The sequence below is a fragment of the Syngnathoides biaculeatus genome, chromosome 2 (assembly GCF_019802595.1).
Source record: "Syngnathoides biaculeatus isolate LvHL_M chromosome 2, ASM1980259v1, whole genome shotgun sequence".
Taxonomy (NCBI): Eukaryota; Metazoa; Chordata; class Actinopteri; order Syngnathiformes; family Syngnathidae; genus Syngnathoides; species Syngnathoides biaculeatus.
In genome coordinates this window covers 23,917,504-23,942,373 of record NC_084641.1, presented here as the reverse complement: position 1 = coordinate 23,942,373, position 24,870 = coordinate 23,917,504, and the positions used below count along the sequence as shown (strand labels likewise).

At 43.4% G+C, this 24,870-nt stretch overlaps 2 protein-coding genes across 10 annotated transcripts in view; both read left to right on the top strand.

Annotated features, from left to right (window-relative positions):
• The first annotated feature begins 15 nt into the window (after positions 1-15).
• On the top strand, positions 16-10,903 carry agmat (agmatine ureohydrolase (agmatinase)). Of its 2 annotated transcripts, none has more exons than XM_061842363.1 (8): positions 16-131; positions 203-503; positions 2,411-2,613; positions 2,843-2,891; positions 4,592-4,787; positions 7,523-7,702; positions 7,781-7,865; positions 7,938-10,903. In XM_061842363.1, the coding sequence occupies exons 2-8, from the start codon at positions 241-243 to the stop codon at positions 8,009-8,011; spliced, it is 1,050 nt and encodes a 349-aa protein (XP_061698347.1). In that variant the 5' UTR covers positions 16-131; positions 203-240; the 3' UTR covers positions 8,012-10,903. The 2 variants fall into 2 exon arrangements, with proteins under 2 accessions (XP_061698347.1, XP_061698339.1); XM_061842355.1 differs by having other exon boundaries at positions 197-503.
• Positions 10,904-14,209: 3,306 nt separating this feature from the next.
• hspg2 (heparan sulfate proteoglycan 2) overlaps positions 14,210-24,870 on the top strand; it is a 112,748-nt gene continuing 102,087 nt past the window's right edge. For 7 of the 8 annotated variants that reach the window (XM_061842331.1, XM_061842284.1, XM_061842314.1 and 4 more), the window contains exon 1: positions 14,250-15,158. In XM_061842331.1, the coding sequence (XP_061698315.1) occupies positions 15,102-15,158 (57 nt within the window). In that variant the 5' untranslated portion in view covers positions 14,250-15,101. Of the gene's footprint in view, positions 15,159-24,870 lie in introns of all 8 variants that reach the window. The other variant, XM_061842269.1, reaches the window with a different exon arrangement.

Below are 24,870 nucleotides of genomic sequence, written 5' to 3'. Positions count from 1 at the left end.
AAATTCAGCAACAACAATGCAGATAACATACACGATTGTGTAAAATCAAAATTGTCCGCATAAACTCCATTTGGATCACCATACGAGGGGTTGAGAGCGGAAGTCGCGTCGAATCAACACGAACAAAACACGTGAGAAGTCTAGAGTGAGGCCTCCTTTTATTACAAAGTTCAGGGGTTGACTCAAAGGTTTTCAGTTTCAGTGGCTCTGGAGTTTGAGCAACAACAAGACGTAGGAAGCATGTTGACAGCTCTGTGGCTTCGTCGTCCTCTGTTTGCAACTTGTGCACGCTCCATCGCGCTGCCGACGTCTGTCGGTGCTGCACAGCGACGAAGTTCGACCACAAAGCAGCTCAATGTGCCGCCCAGCGCCGAGTTTGTCGCGCGGGTCACCGGGATCCCAACCATGGCCAGGCTTCCTCACCGGGACACCGCGGACGGACTCGACGCGGCCTTCATCGGGGTCCCCATTGACACCGGAACTTCCAACCGACCCGGAGCGAGGTGGTGTACACTTGATATGTTTTATTGGCTTATGATGACAAATGATGGCGGCAGAGGTGGCGAGAGCAGACAAATATTGCACTCAAGTCAGAGTATACTTTACAATAACATGCCACAAGTCGAAGTAAAAATGTTATTATTTATTTATTATATTTACTCCAGAGCAAGAAAGCATGCAATAATAATAATAAACTAATCGAGTAACCTTTGCGTAACTTCAGATGTATTTTTCTTAAATCATGACATGAACGTAACATCATAATATATGGGAGTCAACGCACACACTTGCCACTTCAAATTCCAAGGGCCCCAAAACCAGCAACACACGCATTGGGGCCGACAGAAACTACTAGAAGTCATTCGGTCTGTTTTCTTCATCAAGAAGCTGCGTGCCAATGACGTCATTGGTGTTTGCTGACCATGCTTAGTGATCTTGTGAGCAACGGGGCTAATCAACAGCTAGGGCACATTCACTGCCAAAACAAAAATAGAAACATCTGCAATTTACCACAAGGTGTTTTCTCAAGTCGGAAGTGGAGCGAAATATGTAAGTTTTGGCAGTATCAATTTAAGAGCTGCATGACAAAGCTGTCGATTTTTGCATTCTGTAAAGTGACAAAAAAATGAACTCGTACATGCAAGGGTGAATAAATAATGGCAAACTGCATGTCAATCATTGTAACGGAGTAAAAGTAACCAAGCAGCACGGTGGATCAACTGGTAAAGTGTTGGCCTCACAGTCCTGAGGACACGGGTTTGATCCCGGCCCTGCCTGTGTGGAGTTTGCGCGTTCTTCCCGTGCCTGCGTGGGGTTTCTCCAGGCACTGTGGTTTCTTCCCACATCCACAACATGTAACATTAATTGGTCACTCTAAATTGCCCCAAGGTGTGATTGTGAGTGCGAATGGTTGTTCATCTGTATGTGCCCTGCGATTGGCTGGCAACCAGTTCAGGGTGTACCCCGCCTCCTGCCCATTGACAGCTGGGATAGGCTCCAGCACTCCTAAAGAAAATGGATGGATGGACAAAATGCAGCCTTACCCTAACCATTTTACCTAAATCCTTTCTTTGAAATTTACTGGTGAATACACAAGTAATTAATAAGTGATATTTTTCAAATATACATTACTTGTAGATTTTCACATGTAGTATTTTGCAAAAGTGTAACAAATGAATAAACCTAAATCCCGTGTGTATTTCTCAATTAGAATGTGGAATAATTGATTTCTTAGTTTTAGTTGTTGAACGCTTTGCTTGATTAATTTCTGACATCCAAAGGTCATTTGAGTTAGCCGCCTCAATTTTAGCCATAAAAATCCATCTGTCCATTTATTTTTCCTACCGCTTACCCTGTTTGGGATAAGCACTCTGTATCGGACTGATCACCAGTCTATCACTGGGCACATAGAGCACACAGACAGACAACCAAGCACACAAGGTTTGGAATAGCCCCCCCTCCCTCCACATACGGAGGACAATCTAACAGCAAGTGTTCATTCTAATACCATTTAAGTGTGTTACTTAACATCTGAGCCATAATCCAGTCTGATAATTATGTTTTATCCCTATTTTGTTTCTGCGTTTGGCCGGCAACCAGTTCATAGCTGGCGTAGGCTCCTGTGACTGTTCTGCGGATAAGTGGTAAAGAAAATGAATGAATGGATGGATTTGTTTCAATAAATAAAAATTAAGAATCATCCCGTCACTGAGTGGGTCAAATGTTCACAACTCAATAAAACTGAAAGAGTAAGCCCTTTATTATGCTGGATGTTTTTTTTTTTTTCTTAGTACATCACTTTAGAAAAGCACTCATACGCAACATAACAGGAACATTCAGTAAAACTGAACAAAGTTCTACAGGAATGTAAATGAAATTGTAGTTACAAGATTCCTGCCCACCATCTCAGGTTTGGTCCAAGGCAGATCAGAGTGGAATCCGCTTTGCTGAGGGCCTACAATAGCGGTACCAGAGCTGCTCCTTTTGAGTCGCTTGCGGTGGCTGACATCGGGGATGTCAACGTCAACATGTATGACCTGAAGGACACGTGCAAACGCATCAGGGAGACCTATAGAAAGGTGCTGGCCTCTGGTTGTATCCCTCTGACAATGGGTGAGTGCTCATTTGGACAAATTACACCAATTTTAAAATTAAAATGCTATACTATAGAAAAATTTTTCCTTATATTTTGGTGAAAGATGAGTTCAAAGTTATGAGTAGCGCATTGAAAGGAATGGCGGAATTGTGTGACCTTTGAATTTCACAATGAATAGGTGATCCTGCTCCATAGAACATCATTTAGGTTGACCAAATGAAATTTGCTGTTTTTTGATGTCCACAGGTGGAGATCACACCATTACGTATCCGATCCTGCAAGCTATATCTGAGAAGTAAGTGTTCTGTAGAAATGCCGCTGCAAATGCTTCAATCTTTTATCCATAGTTAATTTCCACAAAGAAAACAAATACACCAACTCAACCACAAACGATAGTTGAATGAAATGAAATCATAATTCTGTTGTATAGTACACTGGATCCTCTCAAATTGAACACCCCCTAGGGTCATAACATTCAAGACTGGGAAGTCCTACAAAGCCTCTTGATCATTAAAGCTGATTCTGGTTCTGATTCTGTTTAATCAGCCACCAGCTGTGTCAGTTCTTCCACTTGAAAAAATGAGAGGCCCGTCATTTTCATCATAGGTAGGCCTCTCTTATCGGAGCCATAATGAGGAAAGAACATCCAGAAAACCACTGCATGATTTTTAAATTTATCAGCAAGGTATGGAGGAAAACAGGTACAGTATTTCGTCACTAACAAAGGTTCGTCTGGCAATGACAGATCAAATGTTTTCTCTTTAAGGTTCAAGGTTTTTACACATTGTTGGTGGTATTTTGTCCCGTTCCTCCATGAAGATCTCCTCTAGAGCAGAACAGACTTTCAGCTCCCTCCAAAGATTTTCTCAGGGGGCGAGATCTGGAGACTGGCTAGGCCACTCCAGGATCTTGAAGTGCTTCTTACAAAGCCAGTCCTTCATTGCCCTGGCAGTGTGTATGGGATCATTGTCGTGCTGAAAGAAGCAGCCATTTTTCAGGTTCAAAAGCCCTTGCTGATGGAAGGAGGTCTTAACGCAAAGTTTCCCACCACATGGCCACATTCATTATTTCCTTTACGGAGCAGTCATCCTGGTCCCTTTGCGGAAAACCACCCAATGCATGATGTTCTGGGATTTGTGCTCAGTATTCTTGTGATCATTTTGACCCCACAGGATGAGATCTTGCGTGGAGCCCCAGAGCAAGGGAGATGATCAAAGGCCTTGTATGTCTTCCATTTTCTAATGATTTCTGCCACATTTGATTTCCGCTCACCAAGTTCCTTACGTATTGCAGATTCACTCTTCCCAGCCTGGTCCAGGCCTACAATTTTTCCTCTGGTGTCCTTTGACAGCTCTTTGGTCTTGGCTATAGTGGTGTTTGGAGTGTAATGTTTGGGGTTATGGACAGATGTCTTATACACTGATAACAAGTTTAATCGGGTGCCATTAATACAAGTAATAAGTGGAGGACAGAGAATCTTCTTAAAGAAGCACAGTGGTACCTCTACTTACAAATTTAATCTGTTCCGGAAGTCATCTGAATTTTGGGTAAGCAGACACATTTTTACATGTACTACATAGCGCAGTCCGTTCCAAGTCCCCCATCAACCTGCCTTCCAAAAATGAGCATTCGAAGAACATAATGTAAAGAATGATTTTTAAAAATTAGGTTGCATTGGCGTCGGGCGACATGGCGAAGAGAAGGGTGAGTGACAAGGAAAAGGCATCGTGGGGGACGGAGGAGGAGGCAAACTTTTAACAGCTGAGAGAATTTCCAGAATTTTTCGGGCAACTTTGGGGGTGTGCATTTTACATGAGAAATTACAGGACCAATGAAGAAAATACTGCCCGTCATCTTTTTAAGAGGGAGAACACATTTGGTGGCTGACTAAATGCTTTTTTGTCCCATTGTCCATAAGAATCGTCAAAAGATTGTTTGTGTTCAACCTGACAATTTCCTCTACACAGTTATGATTGTACATTGTACAAACACCAGATACGGACCGGTGGGGCTGATCCATGTGGACGCTCACTCCGACACCAGTGATGTGGTCTTGGGGGAAAAGATTGGCCATGGGACCCCGTTCAGGCGATGTGTGGAGGAAGGCCTGCTGGACTGCAAGCGAGTGGTGCAGATCGGCCTCAGAGGTTCAGGCTACTCTGCTGATTCATACGAGTGGAGCCGGGCCCAGGTTAATAACATTTTACCCAACAGCCAGAATATTACTATAGAGACCTGTTAACTAAGTCTAATGGTGCCTTGAGTTATGTTTGATGTGACCCAAAAGTTTTTACAGATATGAGTCATTGGGCTTTAATTTTTTTTAACTTATTGTTGTTTTTTTTTTTGCTTTGTCTTGTGGGCACAAGGAACACAACGTCAAATGAAATGAAGCAAAAAGTGGCAGAAACAGTAATGAAAAATGATTTGAGACAAGTGTTTTGAGTTACAATTGCAGTTGTGGAACTAAGAAATCTCATCAAGGCGCCACAAAATATGTTTGCAACTAAACTACATTTGTAACCTTGTAAGGATTTCTGCCATTGCAAAGACACTAGTTTGATACTCCAACCTATTGTTTTTGAAAGGTATCTGAAAGTAGCCTAACCCTTTCATGTCATCTTTCCTCGAATTACAACTTTAAAGCGGTCTCCCTCAAACTTCCAACGATTATTCTATGAGAAAACCAGAATCCATCCATCCTTCTGTTTAATATCAAAGGGTCAGCAGTTTAAGCAGGGAATTCCAGACTGCTCTCTCTTCCAGAGAGATCCTGAGGTGTTAAGAAGGCCAGCCAAGAGACACCTCCATCGTGTCCATCTTCTGGCCCTCCAAGCTGGATGTTCCTGAAACACCCATATGCATGAGGCACCGCATCTGGCTCCTAGAGCTCCTCCCTTAAGACTAAGTGTTTTCCATCTCCAAAGGAGCCTGGACACCCTGCGGAGGACATTCATTCTACTTGAATAAACACCCATGTACCATCCAGGACCTTGTTTAGGATTAGGGTATAGCGCTAATCCACTATTTCTGAGGTCAAGTTGGTCAAGGTGACTAAAGTCAAATCTCATGTTTATGATCAGTAATGCAATTGGCATTTATGTTGACATGAGAAATATTGTCCTTCCTCAATACAAGAGCCCCGTTAAGGCCACCAGGATCGCTGGCGACCCCACTCAGCCATCCCACTGACTCATCAAATTGCTGTCATCAGGGACGAGACTGCAGAGAACTTCCAGGCACAAAGACTTTCTTCCACCAGGCAGTCAGGATGCTCAACTTCCTCTCTGGTTTGCCCCTATTATTACCCCTCCCTGGCACCTGCCACCATTGACTACAAATTAAGCACTTAAGGCACAGTAGTCGCCTTCCCCTTACAGCACTGTGGACATTACCCACTGATTGCGACTTCCTAAATTAGCCAGATTGATCGTATTGGTTGTAGGCTATAGCAGGGGTCAACAACCTTTTTGAGGATGAGGGCGGGCTATGTAACCTATTTGCAGCAAACTTTCAAGGTAACTCCCAATATGTTACAAATATCGAAATATTTTATATAGCGATTAGTGATCCTCGCAGGGAACTGCGCCCGCCGTCACCACGTTGGTGACCCCTACTATATAATGAAAGCCTCTGTACACTTTTGAGACCAGTTTATATTGTATTTTTAACTCTTTAGTCTGTTATCGCACCGCAGGTCTGAGAGGAATGCTATTTCAGGTATGTTGTGTATGTATAACACATCTGACCATAAATTGTGACTGTCCTTTTACCCAAAGTCAACCCGTAAAGACTCCATCTCAGTCATGACCCTGGATAAGAAAAGTGGTAGAAGATGAATGAATGGGCGGATGGATTAAATTCATGCTATGGATAATGTTGGATTGTGGTAAATCATTACCAATTCCCTTTTCAGGCAATGATCCCTCTAATTTTTGACGTGTCTGAGCAAACAAAGGGTGTGAGCGCTCCTTATGACCACTGAGCAACATCAGACGTACGCACTGTGGTCAATCAGTCTCATCCATTGAAGCTACATGGCTCATTAAAATGCTCAAATTACATTTACATCAGAACATTTTTGTGTTTTTGCAAACTTACACTGAAAATGTCAACAAAGAAAAAAATACATTACAATACAAATACATACCAAGCCAACTAATAACTATAAATTTATAAAAAAAAAATGTAACCCACAATGATATCCCGGTCTGTTTTTCTTGGTGTAAAATTGCTTGCAGAATATCTTTCGCAATGCATGTTGCAAGCTGAATGATGCTCCCAAACAGTTTTAGGGTTAATGTTACGTTACCTCCTATATTTAAAATACAGAATTAGCTTTTTGGGCAATGTATGGTCTGCTTTCATCCTCAATCAGGCTGTGCCAAGGTAAAATTTTAAAATTATACACCATATCCTGCACGTTCTACTTTGTCTTCAGACCAGACCTTTCTCACTCAAAAAAGAGAAAATCTCATCCAGTTTCCCCATTTTTTTCTTCTATTATTCACATACCCCGGTGTTTGTAATTTTGAGTACTCCTTTAAAATGGAGGTGGGCGGTGTCAGGTAAAGTAGGAAGTAGAGTGGCCTAGTTTGGCTGAGCGGCAGCTCTTTGTGAGATGCAGTCTGCTGTCGTGTTAAAAAAATTGTCAGGCTGTAGTTCACTGCTCCTGGATCTGTTTTCCTCTGCGCTGAGACTGCACAAATGCGCAGTTGCGCAGCTTAGAGGAAACATTGCCTTCAGGGATCTTGGCTCAGGTGAAGTGTTGGCCCAGAATAGGCGGGAAAAGCAGTCCTACTTTTTTTGACCATCTTGAGCCAGTCTGTAACTGATACAATTCCAAATGAATAGGACTCACTGTACCATTGTGAAATAAAAAGATTTTGCGCTAGAAAATGCTCAAATTAATGGCGTATTTTACAGGGATTTCGGGTGGTACAAGTGGAGGAATGCTGGTTCAAATCTCTGGGACCTCTAATGGAAGAGGTCAGGGGTCAAATGGGCAGCGGTCCCGTGTACCTGAGTTTTGACATTGATGCTCTCGACCCAGGCTTTGCCCCTGGAACAGGGACACCAGAGATTGCTGGGCTCACTCCAATTCAGGTACACGTGGTTTTCATCATTCACTGGTCTGCATAGGAGCGCAATGCAAATTAATATTTTTATGCCTTGTGTATTAAGGGTGTTGAGATTATCCGAGGCTGCCGTGGATTGAGCCTTGTGGGATGTGATCTGGTCGAGGTGTCACCGCCTTATGACACAACAGGTACTGGACCTTCCTCATAATATGTTAAAATATCAACTTTACACTCACGGTTATCATATTTTTCCTCAACAGGAAACACGGCCCTGACAGGTGCCAATCTCCTTTTTGAGATGTTGTGCGTCCTTCCAAATGTTAAATATTACTGAAAGTTTTTATGCTCATGACAGAACACCTCCCCCCACATCCCTCAAGTACACGCCTTATGTACACAATTGGATTATTTTCATATAGTGTTTTGGGCGTCATATGCCAAAAACAACACCAAAAAATGAGTACTTGATTCATTTAAATGTTTTTGTTTGTTCTCTGACCGGATGTAGAGTACCAAATACTTTTGCATTGATTAAGTAGGACAGTTTGTGTGAACAGGACCTACACTGTGGAATTGTTCCAACAACTTCACTGTTGGTTTATGCTTACAAACTAGAGATGAGGAAGATGGAAATATCCATCTATCCATCCATTTTCTGACCTGCTTATCCTCACAAGGGACGTAGGAGTACTGGAGCCAATCCCAGCTGTCATCAGGCAGGTGATAGGGTACACCCTGAACTGGTTTCCAGTCAATTGCAGGGCAAATGGAGACTAACAGTCACATTCACAATCATACCTTAGGACAATTTAGAGTGCAATTAATTTGGGATGTGGGCGGAAAACCAGAGTGCCCGGAGAAAACCCACTCAGGCACAGGGAGAACACGCAAGCTCCACACAGGCGGGACTCGGATTTGAAACCCGGTCCTCAGAACTGTGAGGCCAACGCTCAACAGCTGCTCCACCGTGCCGCCAAGATGGAAAAATGTTAATCCGTAATTCTGGAAAATGTTACACTGTCAGATGTAACTTAAAATGACGCGTGAGTCATTCTGTTTATCCCCGTAGAATTTAAAGTCTACAGGGCGTTGACCACCACAGAGAGCGGAAACATTTCATTTATCACAGCTGCTTCCTGCAGCTGCTGAGTCTGATTTCACTTGGTACTGGACTACAACATGTATTCACCACAGTGCCATACCAGACCAGATACAATAGTTTGCGTTTTTCAATCGTCTTCATGATCACAGGGGAGCTTGAGTCATCCCATCTGATTTTAGGTGGTCAGCCAATCAGTGCCAGTCTGACAATTCATGTGTTTTCTGTAATCCTCTTCCGGGTTGCAGGGAGTTGGCTTCGGATGAACGGTGGACTTATTAGTGGGTACAGTAGCCAAATATAAGTAAAAATTAGTCCTCACACTCAAGAAACCCTTGAGTACCATCCATCCATCCATCCATCCATCCATTTTCTTTGCCACTTATCCTCACGAGGGTCGCGTGGAGTGCTGTAGCCTATCCCAGCTGTCAAGGGGCAGGAGGCGGCGTACACCCTGGACTGGTTGCCAGCCAATTGCAGGGCACAAAGATAACCTTCCAATCACACCGAGGGGCAATTTAGAGATGTGGGAGGAAACCGGAGTGCCCACCCAGAGGCAACCCACGCAAGCACGGGGAGAACATGCAAACTCCACACAGGCGGGTCCGGGATTGAACCCGGGACCTCAGAACTGCGAGGCCAACGCTTTTATCAGCTGACCCTCCGTGCTGCCCCCCTTGAGTACCTTCTGGTTTAAAAACTATTTAGCATGAATGTCAAAAAAAAAGATCCACTGACAGCTGCCACAATTTCAATTTAAACTGCCCCAAAACAAAAAAACGCATTGGCCCTACAGGAAAAACAAGAAAACATGACTTGCTTTATTTCCTTAAATAATTTTGTTTGCTGACCACACAATCGATGGTGTGAGACACTGGTTGAAGTCAGAAATTGGCTGAAAAATAAGACTGCCAAATGTCATTTTGTTTGTGTGTCCAATAAAGTGTTGTGCGGTTGTTTATTTTTTTCTCCCCCAAAATAAGTCACTTTGATTAGCCCACAAAGGGTTTGTGTGCGGTCAGGTGACTGCGTTGGAGTCAAACGACACTAGTGATCGTGAAGATGAAATAGAATACTGTAGTACACAAGCAATAATGGATAAAATATCTCGCAGAGTCTTGATCATTCTAATGAAGTAAAACTGTTCACATCAATACTACAGTTTATCCCAAATGTTACTCGAGTAATGGAGTAAATGTAATCCATCGGTCACCAGTCAATCACAGGGCACAATGAGAAACTTTACAACCTAACATTTTTGGATTGTGTGAGGAGACTGGAATACCCTAAACAAACCCATCCAAACTCCACCAGTAAGGTCAATTTCAAACCCCGAACCTTTGACCAATCACTGCTGTATAGAAAATGGATAGAATGGATGTTTAGTGCGGCTTACCTCCCATAAAATGGCATATTCATGTTTTACCAATGCCATGATATGTTCAAGTATGTCTTCGGGGTGTCATGAAGGCTCACCTTTATGTGCCCAGACAAGTCATGCACGCAACTCCTGATGGGGGAAAAACTGAAGGTTGCGACAAGTGGGCATGACTCCAAATAATAAACTGGGTGATTGCATGAATACAAAAGTACACTATTGAGATTTGGGCAACATTCGACACATGTATAAACTAGTGATGTGCAAATTAGGGTGGTTTAAAAAGTTTGTATTGAAAGCGTCATTTAATAACGAAATATTTCTCAGAATGATAGTGTTGTTCCACACCTCAAATTAACATAAGAGTTTGGAATAATATTAAAATATCTAGGTGGCACGGTGGGTCAGCCTGTAAAGTGTTGGCCTCACAGTTCTGAGGTCCTGGGTTCAATCCCAGACCCGACTGGAGTTTCCATGTTCTCCCCGTGCCTGCGTAGGTTTCCTCTAGGCACTCCAGTTTCTTCCCACATCCCAAAAACATGCAACATTAATTGGACACTCTAAATTGCCCCTAAGTGTGTGAGTGGCTGTTTGTCTCGATGTGCCCTGCGATTGGCTGGCAACCAGTTCAGGGTGTACCCCGCCCGCCTCCTGCCCGTTGACAGCTGGGATCGGCTCCAGCACGCCCTGCGACCCTTCTGAGGATAAGTGGCAAAGAAGATGGACGGATGGATTAAAATATCAGTCTGACGGTGTCAAATAAAAATGTACAACAATAATTTTGTCTCGTGTATTAGATCTCATTGTGTTTTGTAAGTGTGCCTTACATTGTGCCCACCGGGTTCATATTCAGAATGCAATTGCAACGATGTAGAACTTCCAAAAAGTTCAGAGTATATTGGTTTTATTTGGGTCCTATAATAATCGGTTTGGTTTGCATAAATATCTAACCTTGCAGCACGAGACAACTTTTCCATGACTTTTATTTCAGGCTGGAGCTGCCGAGTTGAAGAGCTTCCATATTTAAGATTGTAAAAAAATGTGACACCTAGTGCTGTGATCTGCTGCTGAAAGCGGCGTTGGAGGCCAGTTTTGATAAGCACATAAGTGCAGCTCATTTCTATTTCTATTTCCAGCCTTCAGCCTTTAATTGGTTGCAGCTGTTGTGACAAATCTGGTGGGACAGTCGCTCTTCACACTGCAAACAGACGCAGGATTCATTCGGACCTCTGCACGGGCCCGGCCTGGAACACGTGTTTGCAAACCGGTGACTCACCGTGAACGTGTGTAATTTTGTTTAAGCTCATGAAAGTGGCAGTGAACTCCATCCGCAATAGTGTTCCAATGTTGCAGTGTGTGTGCAATATTTTTTTTTTTTTTTTTTGCTCCACTAGAGGACGCTTGATGCGCGGGCGTTCATATCGTAAGACCCTCGACGTGTGTTGGGATTTGCAAATCCTGTTTCAGTGTGCAAAATCTGAATTGTTTTTTGCGGCACATAATATCAGAAATTCTATCTCGCCATGCGGGATTTGATAAATGATGCATATTGGATATTGTGTGCTAGACATTATAAAAATGAAAGCAAGAAGGTCATTCCCATGGAGGATCTTGTGAATAGTGAAAAGTCACCAGCAACTGAAGCATCCCTTGATTAAATTATTACAATATTTTTAAATTTCAAACCGTAATTATACCATGATACAGTAGTTGCAATGGAAATGCACACTGAAGCAGCGAAACTAGAAGGGGGTGGGGGTACCCACGTGGTGTCCCGACCTCCACATACTTTTTAGCATAAGTGCCCCCCCAACACACTTCTTTTTAACCCTATACGTGCTCCTATTGTGTGGTTAAAAGTACCCTCAGTGTGGCCCTGAAAATTGTGTTTTGAGATATTAACTAAAACACACCCACACAGGATTCCACATCTGAACCACAAAGTAGCAATTATTATTATTATTGTCATTATCCAAGCCGCTTATCCTCACAAGGGTTGTGGGAAAGCTGGAGCCTATCCCAGCTAGCTTCAGGCGAAAGGCAGACTACATCCTGAACTGGTCGCCAGTCAGTCACAGGGCAGATATCGACGCCATCAATGAGCGGAAATCGATCCCACGTTCCCCGCACTAAAGACAGGCGCGTGTACCACTACACCATCAGTGACTCTAGCAGTTATTAATTTCTCATAATAAATGTGAACATTTGCATTGTTTCAGTTGCAATTGTGGAAATGGTTAATATAAATGCCATGAAAGTGATGAATACACAATACAAAATTCAAAACCACACTATTTTCCAGACATGACAGGAGGAGCTTATCCTCACTGGGGTTGCAGGAGTGCTGGAGCCTATCCCAGCTGTCATCTGGCCTGATGGAGGTTACACCCTGAACTGGTTGCCAGCCAATCGCAGGGCACATATGAACAACCAGTCCCATTCAAAATCACACCTAGGGGCAATTTACAGTCTCCAATTAATGCACGTTTTGGGGATGTGGGAGGAAACTGGAGAACCCGGAGAAAACCCACGCAGACACGGGGAGAACATGCAAACTCCATACAGAATTTGAATCCCGGTCCTCAGAACTGTGAGGCTAACGCTCTAACCAGTCACCCCACCGTCCCGCCTATTTATGAAGTACAGTATTTATAAAATTCAGTCTGTCAGCAAATAGTTGGGAATAAGTTCCATGGGGAAAAATGATAATGGACTATAGTTCATTCCAAATTTGGATGACAGTTAAGGCACCATTATTTCCAATCATTTTTGGAGAGGCATCCAAAATTCATCATGATCGTTATGCAATTCAGATCTGCAACTAGAGAAAATGTTTGGTTCAGGTTATTGCTGCCAAACGAGGGTCAACCAGTTATCAAATTCAAGGCTTCACTTTTTCGTCACAAGCATGTGAGTGTTAAAATTGTATTTTCAAAGAAAAAAATGAAAACATAACCAGGTGGGGACAGTGGAGCAAGGCGTAAAGCGTTGGCCTCACAGTTCTGAGGTCCCAGGTTCAATGCAGTTTGCATGTTCTCCCAGTACTTGTGTGGGTTTTCTCCGGGCACTATGGTTTCCTCCTACATCACAAAAACAATTGGCCACTCTAAATTGCCCCTAGGTGTGATTGTGAGTGCAATTGTTGTCTGTCTCCATGTGCCCTATGATTGGCTGGCAACCAGTTCAGGGTGTACCCCACCCCCTGCCCGTCGACAGCTGGGATAGGCTCCAGCACTCCCCGCGACCCTCGAGAGGATAAGCGGTGAAGAAAATGGATGGATGGATAAAAAAAAAGAAAATACCAAAGGGTTCACCTCCCACTGTATATCTCGTTGCTGTGTTATCAGTAATGGGTGGGGCCCAGATCGCCAACTGTAATTTAGACACTGTAGAGGACAGGTGGCAAACTCAAGGCCCAGGGGCCAGATCTGGCCCACCGCAACGACTTTATGTGGCCCGCGGAGGAAAATCATTTGTCAACTTCCGGGATACTTGTGATAATCTGTACCGAAATTTCAAATTGTCATTATCATAAATGATAACACTGAGATATTATAAGCATTTTTGTGGTACCAAACATGGACAATGGTTGAAAAACCCATTAACCTTGATATTTGATTCCAAATCTAGTGTGTAATATGAGACGAAAGTTTTTTTTATGGTTTCGCAGTCATAAGGGCCCTCTGACGGAAATCGTAGCTACAGTGTGGCCCGTGACAAAAATGAGTTTGACACCCGAGTTGTAGAGTTCCATCCATCCATTTTCTTCACCGCTTATCCTCACGAGGATGGCGGGGAGTGCTGCAGCCTATACCAGCCGTCGACGGGCAGGAGGCGGGGCACACCCTGGACTGGTTGCCAGCCAATCGCAGGCCACATTGAGACAAACAACCGCACTCACAATCACACCTTGGGGCAATTTAGAGTGCCCAATTAATGTTGCATGTTTTCGGAATGTGGAATGTTATCATGTCCAACTATTTTTCCACTGACACATTAAAAATGGATGGGATTTAAGATGTCAACACCTGGAGCTGATTGTTGCCCACACATCTCCAGCTGCAGATGACAGACAAAACGAGGCCTACTACTCGAGGTGAAATCTTTGTTGTTAATAACCAGTATGTTACACACAACGCGGGCAATATTAACAGAAGGGGTTTTCATACATTTGAGTAAAAAAGACTTCCTCCAGGATGCTTTTATTCACAATAGATTTAAAGTATGAAACTTGGTTTTGATAAAGGGAATTCAATGCATGCACTTGAAGCCTTTTATTCAAGCAATGTTCTAGAAGGCGACGACTACCAAGGTTATTTTTTTGTAAGGCGACTTTTACAAGAATGGCTTCCAGGTTGCAGGTTGCACAAACCTGCTGCAGAGGACCTTCGATCCGTGCTAGCTGCTATGCTAACTCGTCCGGCACAAATTGAGCTATGTAATGGTTCAAGAAAGCAAACTTTGATAGCAATGCACCTTTTTTTTTTTTTTTTTTTGTCTCATAATGTGAGTGACGGACTGGCGTTGGCCCGGGGACTCCTTTCCGGTTGCAAAGTTCGAGCAAAGACGAGTTCGCGATTGGAGGCGGCGTCTCTCCTAATCGTCGGTTTCGCCACTGGCTCCCTGGATTCCATTCCGGCTTTTACTTTCCCAGTGAGCCGTTCCGTCCCACTCTGGACTTCCCTGTGACTTGCAAAGAGTGCATTCAGCCAGTTCAGAATTGAAGCGCACAGTCAAGCGCGCAGGTTCGGAGCCCGGATCTCCACTCCTCTTTATTCCCCCCCCCCGCCCCCATCTGTTGATGCAGTCCAGGCGGGTCACGGCACGCAGAAGAGAAGTGTGATTTCGTCCCGGGAAGACGGTCCCAGTTCGGCGGGCGGGAGGAGAGAAGGACCTTTTGTTGCCCCCTATCCCCAGCAGTTGGAGCCTGTGCGGGGTCGGAGGAAAATGGGATCTCGGATGTGTGGAGTTCTAGCTTTGTTACTCTCATGCCAGCTGGTCACTGTAAGTAAACTCTCCTGTGCAACCCCCCTTGCCACCCCCCAAGCCTCACCTCCCGAAAGACCAAGGAAAAGCAATATAATGAACTTTTACAGTCGTAGCCATACCTGTATAAAAAGAGAGATTATGTGCTTTTTTTAAAAAAAAAAATGACATTAAATCAGACTTAACTTTTACTGTTTTAGGTCAATTCAGATTAAAAAAAAAAACATTTTATTTGCTCAATGCCTGATGACAATTCAGGAAAACATTGACACTGTATGTATAATATTTTTAAAGGCAATGAACTGATATCACTATCCAGGTTTGGTGAATGGTTCTGCTCACGTGCAAGTTTGATTCCGATTCGACATTCCATTGCGGCATGTAAGGATGCCTTTTTAAAAGTGACCAAGTGGCGTTCTGGAGCTCCTCTAAGTTTGTCCCCAGAAATAAGCTATTCATAGTCAGACCTGCATGGCCTTCTTGTCTCTGCCTCACCCATCAAGCACACAAGCACCGTTAGCCCCTTGAGTTTAAAAAGAGACTTTAAACCCATGCAGTTGATTTGCATTATCCAAGACTGTGCAAGGGAGTGGTTACGTTTCATATTCATCACAGAATTTTGATGTGAGGGCTGGATGCATCCAACAGTCATCACGTAGCCGTACAGACCTCAAGGACTATTTCTTGAGACTAGTCCCACTATATATGAGCTGTTAGTTCTGTGAGGCTTGGTTGCAGGGAGTAGATATCTCTTTTGCTGTCCCGGGCCTGCTGTGGCCGAGATATCGACCTCCGGCGCTGATTTGATCCGAGGCGTGTTGAATGATGAGATGTAGCTGTGGCGTCCAGCAGGCATAGCTCTTCCACCTGACGGATTTAGAAGATGTTGTTTTTTTTTTCTGTAGTACTGAGCCTGGGAGTGGAAGGCATCAGGTAGTAAAGGTCTCTGCACTTGAACCGCACCCTTGATTGAGCACCGGGTCCAAATACCAAAACATAATTGAATGATCCGGAACCATGAGCGTGCGCTTCCTCCGTGATGGCTTTGAACTAAAGCAGCAGGCTTCCGTCTTCCGTGAAACAATTAAGCACAAGCACTGCTGGTGTTGCCGCGGGCCCTCCTCCCACACCGCTGGAATGTTGGGGTCATGGACATCAGCACACCAAAAAAAAAAAAAATTAAAGGGAGTGCAAACGTTCAATGGGCGAGGGCTCGCATCACAAATGAGTACCAGTGTCCTGCTGGGTTCCAGCAGCAGCTTGCAAACTTTTCTCTTGAATTTTACAAGTTGAATATAGGTTGACTTGTTTCGGCTTGAATGTGGCAATATTGTCGATAATCCCTACGAACGTGCTTCCCGACACGTTTGGTTTTGTGTCGTCTCCAAGTTGAGAGTGGCACTGGGGTCCCCTGACTTCATGGTGGGGCGGCGGCACTAGGTTAGGGGGTGGGGGGTGGCGGTGGCTTAAATTCCTTTGGCAGTGTAACTGTATCTTGCAAGTGTGTCATTGGTGTAAATAATTCTTTCTCCGCTGTGTCACCCAACCACCCCATCCACGTAAAACTATTTCAGTGTGACAACTTAATCTCTTGATTTATTTGGTCTGCAATATCGAACGCATTGACGAAGCGGGTGGGTGGGGTGGGGGATGCTCGCCCTTCTCTCTGGATTCAGATTACCTGCAAGTTTATTCCCATTCAGAGCCGACGGGGATTGCGAGCGCAGCAGTGCAAACACCAACTGCACTCCATCGTTTGAACAGAAGGGAGCACCCCCCCCCCCTCCCACCACCTGACCAGTTCACATAATTGCTTGAAGACTTGCTTCAGTAAACATTGCATTGTTGAGTTATAGCCACAGGAGAGAAGCCATCTTGGCTGGTGGCATAAGGCCGCACTGAAGCGGATCGCCACTCCTCAAGCAGACTGGCACATGCGGGTGTTTGTCGTCTCCATGGAAGTGTGACTCGGTCTTGTGCGGAGGTCGGAGATGCGGTTTTGACGTTTCATCAGAGGTCCTCACATTGAATTTTTAGCCAATATGAAATTGTCGAAGCTCAGCAATGATTTCCCAAAAAAGCTCAATTTCTCCTTGCATTCCATTATTTTTGGAATGAAAATTAGATGTTCCTTTGAAATAAAGATTGGTACTTTCTGTCTGACACTCGAGCTTGACTTTTTCTGCTTGCAACTACATCCTTACAGGACAAAGCCGCACAGTCCACATAGAGCTGGCGCTCAGCTGGTTCTGGAGCGGCACCGTGCATGTGCTGACATGTGTGCGCATACTCGCCGGTGCGTCTCATTGTAACTACAGTCCCACTCTTTCTATTCAGACCTCAGAGGGCCTTTTCCTATGTACTGTGCATGCTCGCAGAGTGACGCTATAGTCTGTTTGAATCCTGTTCTGTAAATATGAATTCAATGCCATGCCAACATGGTCAATGTGTTTAAAATTAGTTGTGCTGTTACAAATGTAACATTCATATTACCAGAGGTGAGAGGCTCGAGTCACTTGCCTTCACTTATGTCAGAATCAAGTCACCAATTTTAGAACTCGGTACTCGCATGGTTAAAATTTATAAAAGGCTTGACATGACTAAGATTTGGTATTTGGAGAGCCCGCGTAGGCCCTCCCATTTGGTGGTGTTCTGTAGCTAGTTTTCATGAGTAGCCGACCATCAGCCTAAAGCCGTAGATGTATTGGCCAATCAAATCCGAGCCGTGTTGAACGATGAAATGAAGCTGTGGCGTCAAGCAGTGACTTTTTGCCAGTAGTGATTTTTCTAGTAATCCATTTTTACTCTCTTGATTCTTACCCTAGTGATTTGGGACCTGGTTGAAACTTTACACTTGAGACTTTGGCTCAGACTTTGCCAATTCCTGATTGCCATGGACAACTAAAAAATATTCATGGGTAAGCTAGCAAAACATCCAAGAGCCTCGATTGTGCAAACATATGAAAAAAAGCTATTGTCGTATTAAGAGATGTCAACATATTCATGATATTGTAAAATTAAAAGTGCCTTGATGGTGTCACGGTATTGTCTCTGCTTACAAGACTGAACCAATGGGCTTAAGTTGTTTACCCTGGCTGGTACGGGGCTTCACTTCCTCATTTGATTGTATAGTCAACACACCCGATTGGACTTGGAACCAATGTGACCATGTGACCATGTGTGAATGTCGAAAGAAATACACTGATTGGCTGACTAGCCCATGACACCACAGCGTTGAGAGGAGTGCGTTAGACTTGTAACATTTTACGGCGTGCTGTGCTTGCCAGAGAGTCGCTTCACAATTGGCAGGGTAGGGGTGTCTTGTTGTGAGGTAGATTTTCCTCCTTGGTGTTATACTCATTTAGAAACTTTAGAAAAGTAGAATCTTTGATCATTTAGATATTATGGTTCTATTCCAGAGAAATTAGCATTGAATGTTCATTTCCCGTGTGGCACAGTGGCACATCAGTAGAGCATTGGCCCCACAGTTCTGAAGACCGGAGTTCAAATCCTGGCCATGGCTCTGTAGAGTTTACATGTTCTTTTCCAGGCACTCCCAAAGACATGCATTAATTGGAGACTCTAAATTGCCTCAAGGTGTGATTGTGAGTGCGACTGTTGTCCATCTCCATGTGCCCTGCGATTGGCTGGGAACCATTTCAGGTTGTAACCTACCTTCTACCTGAGGACTGCTGGGACTCTCGTGACCCTCGTGAGGATAAGTGGCTCAGAAAATGGATGGATGGGTGTGAATTTCCTATAGTAATCATCAAAACCGTGGGCACACAATTTCTTCCAATCCATTGCTTTAACATAAGCATTGACTATTTGTATTGTACACTATCGATCATTCTCATTCCTCTGGTATGAAGGTACAGGTGCACTGTATCCAACAATTCAGAGTTCATAGGTGGGTCGCAGATGACTTGAGGACACCCGCAACAATAAAGTGGAATCAAACTAGCTAATGGTCACGAATTGTTTGCATGCGGCAACTCACATCTTGGTGTCCAGCATGTGTTTGGGTTATAAAATCTTGCCCTATCATTTGGAATTTGCTCTGACTCAACAGGAGTGAGTATTCCACCTGACTCAAGCCCAAGTTTTAGCTTCCCACAAGAGACCACCAGGCTTTTTCCATACATGCACCTGCAAAAGACCCATTGAAATGCTAAGTTGAGTGTAATGCTGCTTTAACGGTGCCAGTCTTTTGTAATGGCTTATACGTGAAGCCACTTTGGCAGTGCTGCTGCATGGTCTTACTCGGTCCCTGGCCCCATACACTACTTTTCTGATTACAGTCTCTGCCCTTTTCAGTAAAATGGAGCAGTTTTTTGTTGAAGGTTTTCCAAAAGAATGTCACTACTCTTTGTGTCTTTTTGATTTTACTACTTGCATTGAATTCCACCCTGGTGTCAGTGAAGGCTTCCTCAACTACTGTACAAGTCCCTACTTGTAAATCAACTCGACCACATGTCTTGCTTGCTAGACCTTTATCGGAGCGTCATAAATTAAAATCCACACAAGTATTCCAGTAAGTGGATTTCCACAGCTTATCGCCAATAACGCTTAATACAAAAAGACAATACAGGTGAACACTTGCTTCTCCTTTCAGTTCTCATGTGTTTTGCACCTTCTCCAGGCTGCAGTTTCCCAAAGATTCCTCTTTAATCTGAGCTGCTGTCCTACTAGACATAACAACATCCCCCCACACTTTGTACATTCCCCCCTCCAGACACATTTACAGTTGTTGTTGGCAAATGTCTCGTTTTAATTGGTTTTACCTGCAGTTTTTCCAGTACATCAACCACCCCACCATACTTAAATTATTGTATGGTAAATTAGGGATGGGCGCTGGATAAATGTCAGTATCAGTGAGGGCATAGTGACTAGCACCAGAGCTCGAGATACTACTTCACATTGAAATGCTGTAGCAAAATGTCACAGAGTAAAGAAACAACGTATTAATTGAGAGGTATGAGCAACCTCATCAGAGTGAGATGTCTTTTTCAATTCACGACCAATGTTTTGTTTGAAGTTCAAGCTATTCCCAATCACCCACCTTCTTTTCCCTTTATTTGGAATGACCATTCGATCTTCTTGGGACTGGTTCGGAGTCTACTTAATTTAAAATGTACAATGGACCTTTCCGACCTATCAATCACTCATACAATAATAGCCAATCAGATAGCCGCGTTGTCTTAACCCCTGGCTTGACACGCCCTGACGCCATGTTGTCCCACAAGCAATACTGGTTGTCAGTAGTGTGCGCTTGGAAAACTTAATGTTACGAAGAAAATGGTCCTCAGATGCCCTTGGGGAACGTGCAATTCTGATATCCTGGTTACAAAGGGCTCGGTTGACTCATTTTACAATGCCTAAAACACGAAGTGTCTACAATGGATTAAGGCTTGCGGAAGACTGCATGTACAACTAAATGTGAACAATATCAACAAACGCAAGGCTGTATGTTCGAGGGTAGGTGAGGGAGAAGTATCTTCTCTGAGTTTAATTGAATCGTTATCAGTGCTTTATACATCACGGGAGAAAAACTTTCACTTTGTTAGTGTATCACTGACTTGCCGAATGAAGTGTGTAATGTTTATGCCGAAGAGTCGGGTTATTGAGAGGTAAATGCGCGATGTCATGGAGGAGAAATGTCTGTTTGCCTATTTGTATCACATCAGACTTTTAAGACAGAGCACTGGGTTCCTTTACGAGCCAAGTCAAACTTTTTCATCTGGTTACTACGGTACTGACTGAGTTAATCGGCATTATTTAAATGCACTCGAAATGCAATCGAACCTAACTCACTTCTAAAGACTACAATGATATTACTCGTGATCTTTCCAAGTAAAAAGTACTTACCCTGCGTTACATGCGCAGTACGATTCCACTATTTTATCCTGTTGGATTTCAATATGAAGTTTGCGAGGCGTCAAACTTTTCTGCATTGATCACATTTCGCTGTAAAGCTAACGTTGCGTCCTGCACTGTCCAAAATCTTAATTCCGTGTACGTATCCCTGCGTGAAATAGTTGAGACCTCTCTGTAGAACTCTCTTGAACAAGTCTGACGCATTCGGCAAAAAACATACCCCAATATTATCTGGAATACGCGAAAGAGAATCGACTTCAAACCTGTTCTGTTCAGTCACCGTTTTGGAAGCTTGTGGGACATGGCAACTGTTGCTAAGAGGGTGGAGCTTAAGATCGCCAGTCGAAAAGGTCCATTGCCTGTATCAGTTGCACCCTGGACTGGCTGTTTCCAACTCGTAAAATTAATCATTTACAATTGAACATTTCCACAACAAAAAACTAGTTGCTGAAAATATTAGAATGATTAAATTCCAGATAACAGATGAACTTGGCGAGGATCAAATATCAACAAGTCAACGTGTCTTTGCCAATTCAAGTATTATTTACGGATCTGATCACGAGCGTGAGCCACTTTCATCTTCATTAACAAAGAAGGTCATCCAGACGGAAACGTCTGTGGTCATCTATTGTTCAGGTGCATCTGCCCGTGACTCTTTGAAACCTTTGACCTGTGCTGAGTCATCTTCCTGTAGGGGAAATAAAGTTTGCCGTTGTCTCCGTGCCAAGAGGGCCCTACTTCCCCTGAGGCAAAGTTTATTCAGGCTTTCCTGTATGTAGTTTGAATGTCCTGCTTTATGGACGAAATGCTGAGTCAAATAAGCGGTTATTTTATGTCATTTTTTTTGCAAACCACTGCCTCGCTTTTTATCTACCTGTCCAGAGTCCAAAAATGTTGTTTTACACCATTTCTTTGTCTTCATGTCTTGCTTTATGTCTGTGCACAACTAAGGTAACATTACAAGACAAGTGTTATGATACATTTCAAGAAAACCTCTTTACAAATGATTATTATTCTCATTATTATTGTAATTATCAATTGTGCATACAAAGGAACTAGAATACATCCCATCCATCCATTTTCTTTGCCGCTTAGCCTCACTTGGGTCACTGGGAGTGTTGGAGCCTACCCCAGCTGTCAACGAGCAGGAGGCGGGGTACACCCTGAAATAGTTGCCAGCCAATCGCAGCGCACATAGAGACAAACAGCTGCACTCACAATCACACCTAGGGGCAATTTCGAGTGTCCAATTAATGTTGCATGTTTTTGGGATGTGGGAGGAAACCGGAGTGCCCGGAGAAAACCCACGCAGGCACGGGGAGAACACGCAAAGTCCACACAGGAGGGGCCGGGATCGAACATGGGTCCTCAGAACTGTAAGGCCAAAGCTTTACCAGCTGCGCCACCGTGCCGCCCACCCCAATACAGAGTAATGAAAAAAAAACTGTACATTTAGTAGGTACACTTATGGATAACTCTAAATCAACCGGGTTGTTCCCCTGCCTTTATGCGAAAATACGCAACGTTTTAAAAAGTCTGTTAAAATTTGAGACACTTTATCTAAATTCACCCCTGCCATCTCGTGTTTGATAAGATCTAAAATCAATAGAGGCATTGCTGGGATGTTTGCAATTTGTCCCTGAAAATAATTGAAAATGAACAACTTGCTCCTTATCTTTGGTTAATATTGTGGTAGACACTTTGCTCTATATAGTTCCTGTATTGATATTTCGTTTCCAATCTGTGTTGCATTTGATCTTTTATTTTTGTATACGAGTGTAGTATTGTAATATTAGAAAGAAAATGCAGCCATGGATAAGACTGGAATGTGAATCCTGTTAGTGCTGAAGCGTTTAACAAGATTAAAATCACAACTCTTTTGTGGGCTTCTGGAAATGATGGCCACTGAGCATTCTGATCATGTTCAAACTCCTCAAGCTCTCGCAGATTGCTATCAGTAGGAAGCTGAGAGGAGGATTTCACGTTTTATCCCTGCTCACTTTGTGTTATTCCAAATAAATCCAATGAAACCCGATGACTTGGCAAAGTGTCTCCTTCATGAAGTCAGACCTCGGGAGTCGGCCCGACACCTTGCAAGTCTTAAGGCTGAAGCTCACCCAGTTAGTAAAGCAGAGAAATAAATGCCGTAGTTTTAGACTAAAGGGCCTCGGCCCAGACCTCTCAAACATGTTCTTTTGTTTCCCTCTCTGTTAGTGAAGATTACCAATTTGATCGGCAATGTCCCTGCCGCTAAGATTTTATCCACACAATCATCCATGTTTTCTTGTTCCTGTTAGGGCCACAGGAAGATGGAACTTATTCTAGCTGACATTCTCGCCAGGTCATGTACACTCTGGACTAGTTAGCTGCTGGTCAATCAAAGGGCTTAGTGAAATAACCATTTACACATCAACATAATTTCGTCTTCAATTGAGCTTTCTTGCATGAATTTGGAGAACCTGAACCTGAAACCCCACCCAAGGACGAGGACAACACCCACACAAGACGCTCCAAAGTTGACATTCGAGTTGACTGAACGCCACAACTGAGCGCTAGCCGTGCGAACCCCTCGCCCAGTATTCTGCACAACGTTGTGTATTCATAATTATGACGACATATCTTCAAAGCAAAATGAAAAAGTCTCATAAATCTAGACTCACAGTTATAGATGCACAGATACCCGTTGATAATTCATCCTCTGAGGTTTCATCTAGATCAGCTATGATATCAGAGTTAAATTGCAAAATGTTTAATAGGGAAATTAAGTTAGGTTAAGTTTAAGTTTTTTTTCAAAAGGGGTTAAGCCTACAACTACTTGATTTGTGTAACCAATATACAGTACCTACCATTTATAAGCACTGAAATGAACACTGAACAAGTATGTTATATTTGAGAACAATGCAAATGCATTAATCACAAAGGGAAGCGGTTGTGGCAATACTGCTTTATTGCAAACATATAATTGGATAAATCAAGTGGTTTGTGTACATTTATGTGAGCCAAACTAGTCATCATTCTTAAATATAACAATAAAACATTGAATTCTACATTATGACAATCTAAAGAGTTAAGCTTATGTAAATAATTATATACGTTATATTTTTAATTTGTTAGATACATTTTGGTGACATGGTGACTCAGCTGGAAAGCGTTGGCCTCACAGTTCTGAGGTCCTGGGTTCAATCCTGCACCCGCCTGTGTGGAGTATGCATGTTCTCCCCGTGCCTGCGTGGTTTTTTTCCGGGCACTCCGGTTCCAACATTAATTGGACACTCTAAATTTCCCCGAGGTGTGATTGTGAGTGCGTCTGTTTGTCTCAATGTGCCCTGCGAATGGCTGGCAACCAGTTCAGGGTGTAGCCTGCCTCCTGCCCGTTGACAGTTGGGATAGGCTCCATCACTGTAAGGATAAGCGGCTCAGAACATGAATGGATAGAGACATTTTTTGGGCAATGGAGTGATTGTACCTCAGTCCTCAATATGAAAGTGGCTTGGTGACTTGAGAGAAGCCAGTTTGTTTACGCACTTACTCCTCTTTCTTTGCTTCCCATTTACGAAGTCACCAATCCTTAACTGCTGTGGGGTGTGACTCAGTTGCGCCGCCTCCTCAATTTCTCCACAGTCCCCCACAGGGGATCATATGTATTGTGAAATTTACTGTATATACTTTATGAGTCATGTTTGTCTGACCTCTTGCGGTAGCGTGTTTCTCCTGAGTGGCAGGACTTTTATTACTGTGATCAAAAAAATACTATAGTCTGTAAAAATGTGGCAGGATGAAATTTGTAATTGTTTTGGGGTGTTCATGACTCAGTGTGTTTTGTGTGAGGTAATCACTTTTTTTTTTTTTTTAA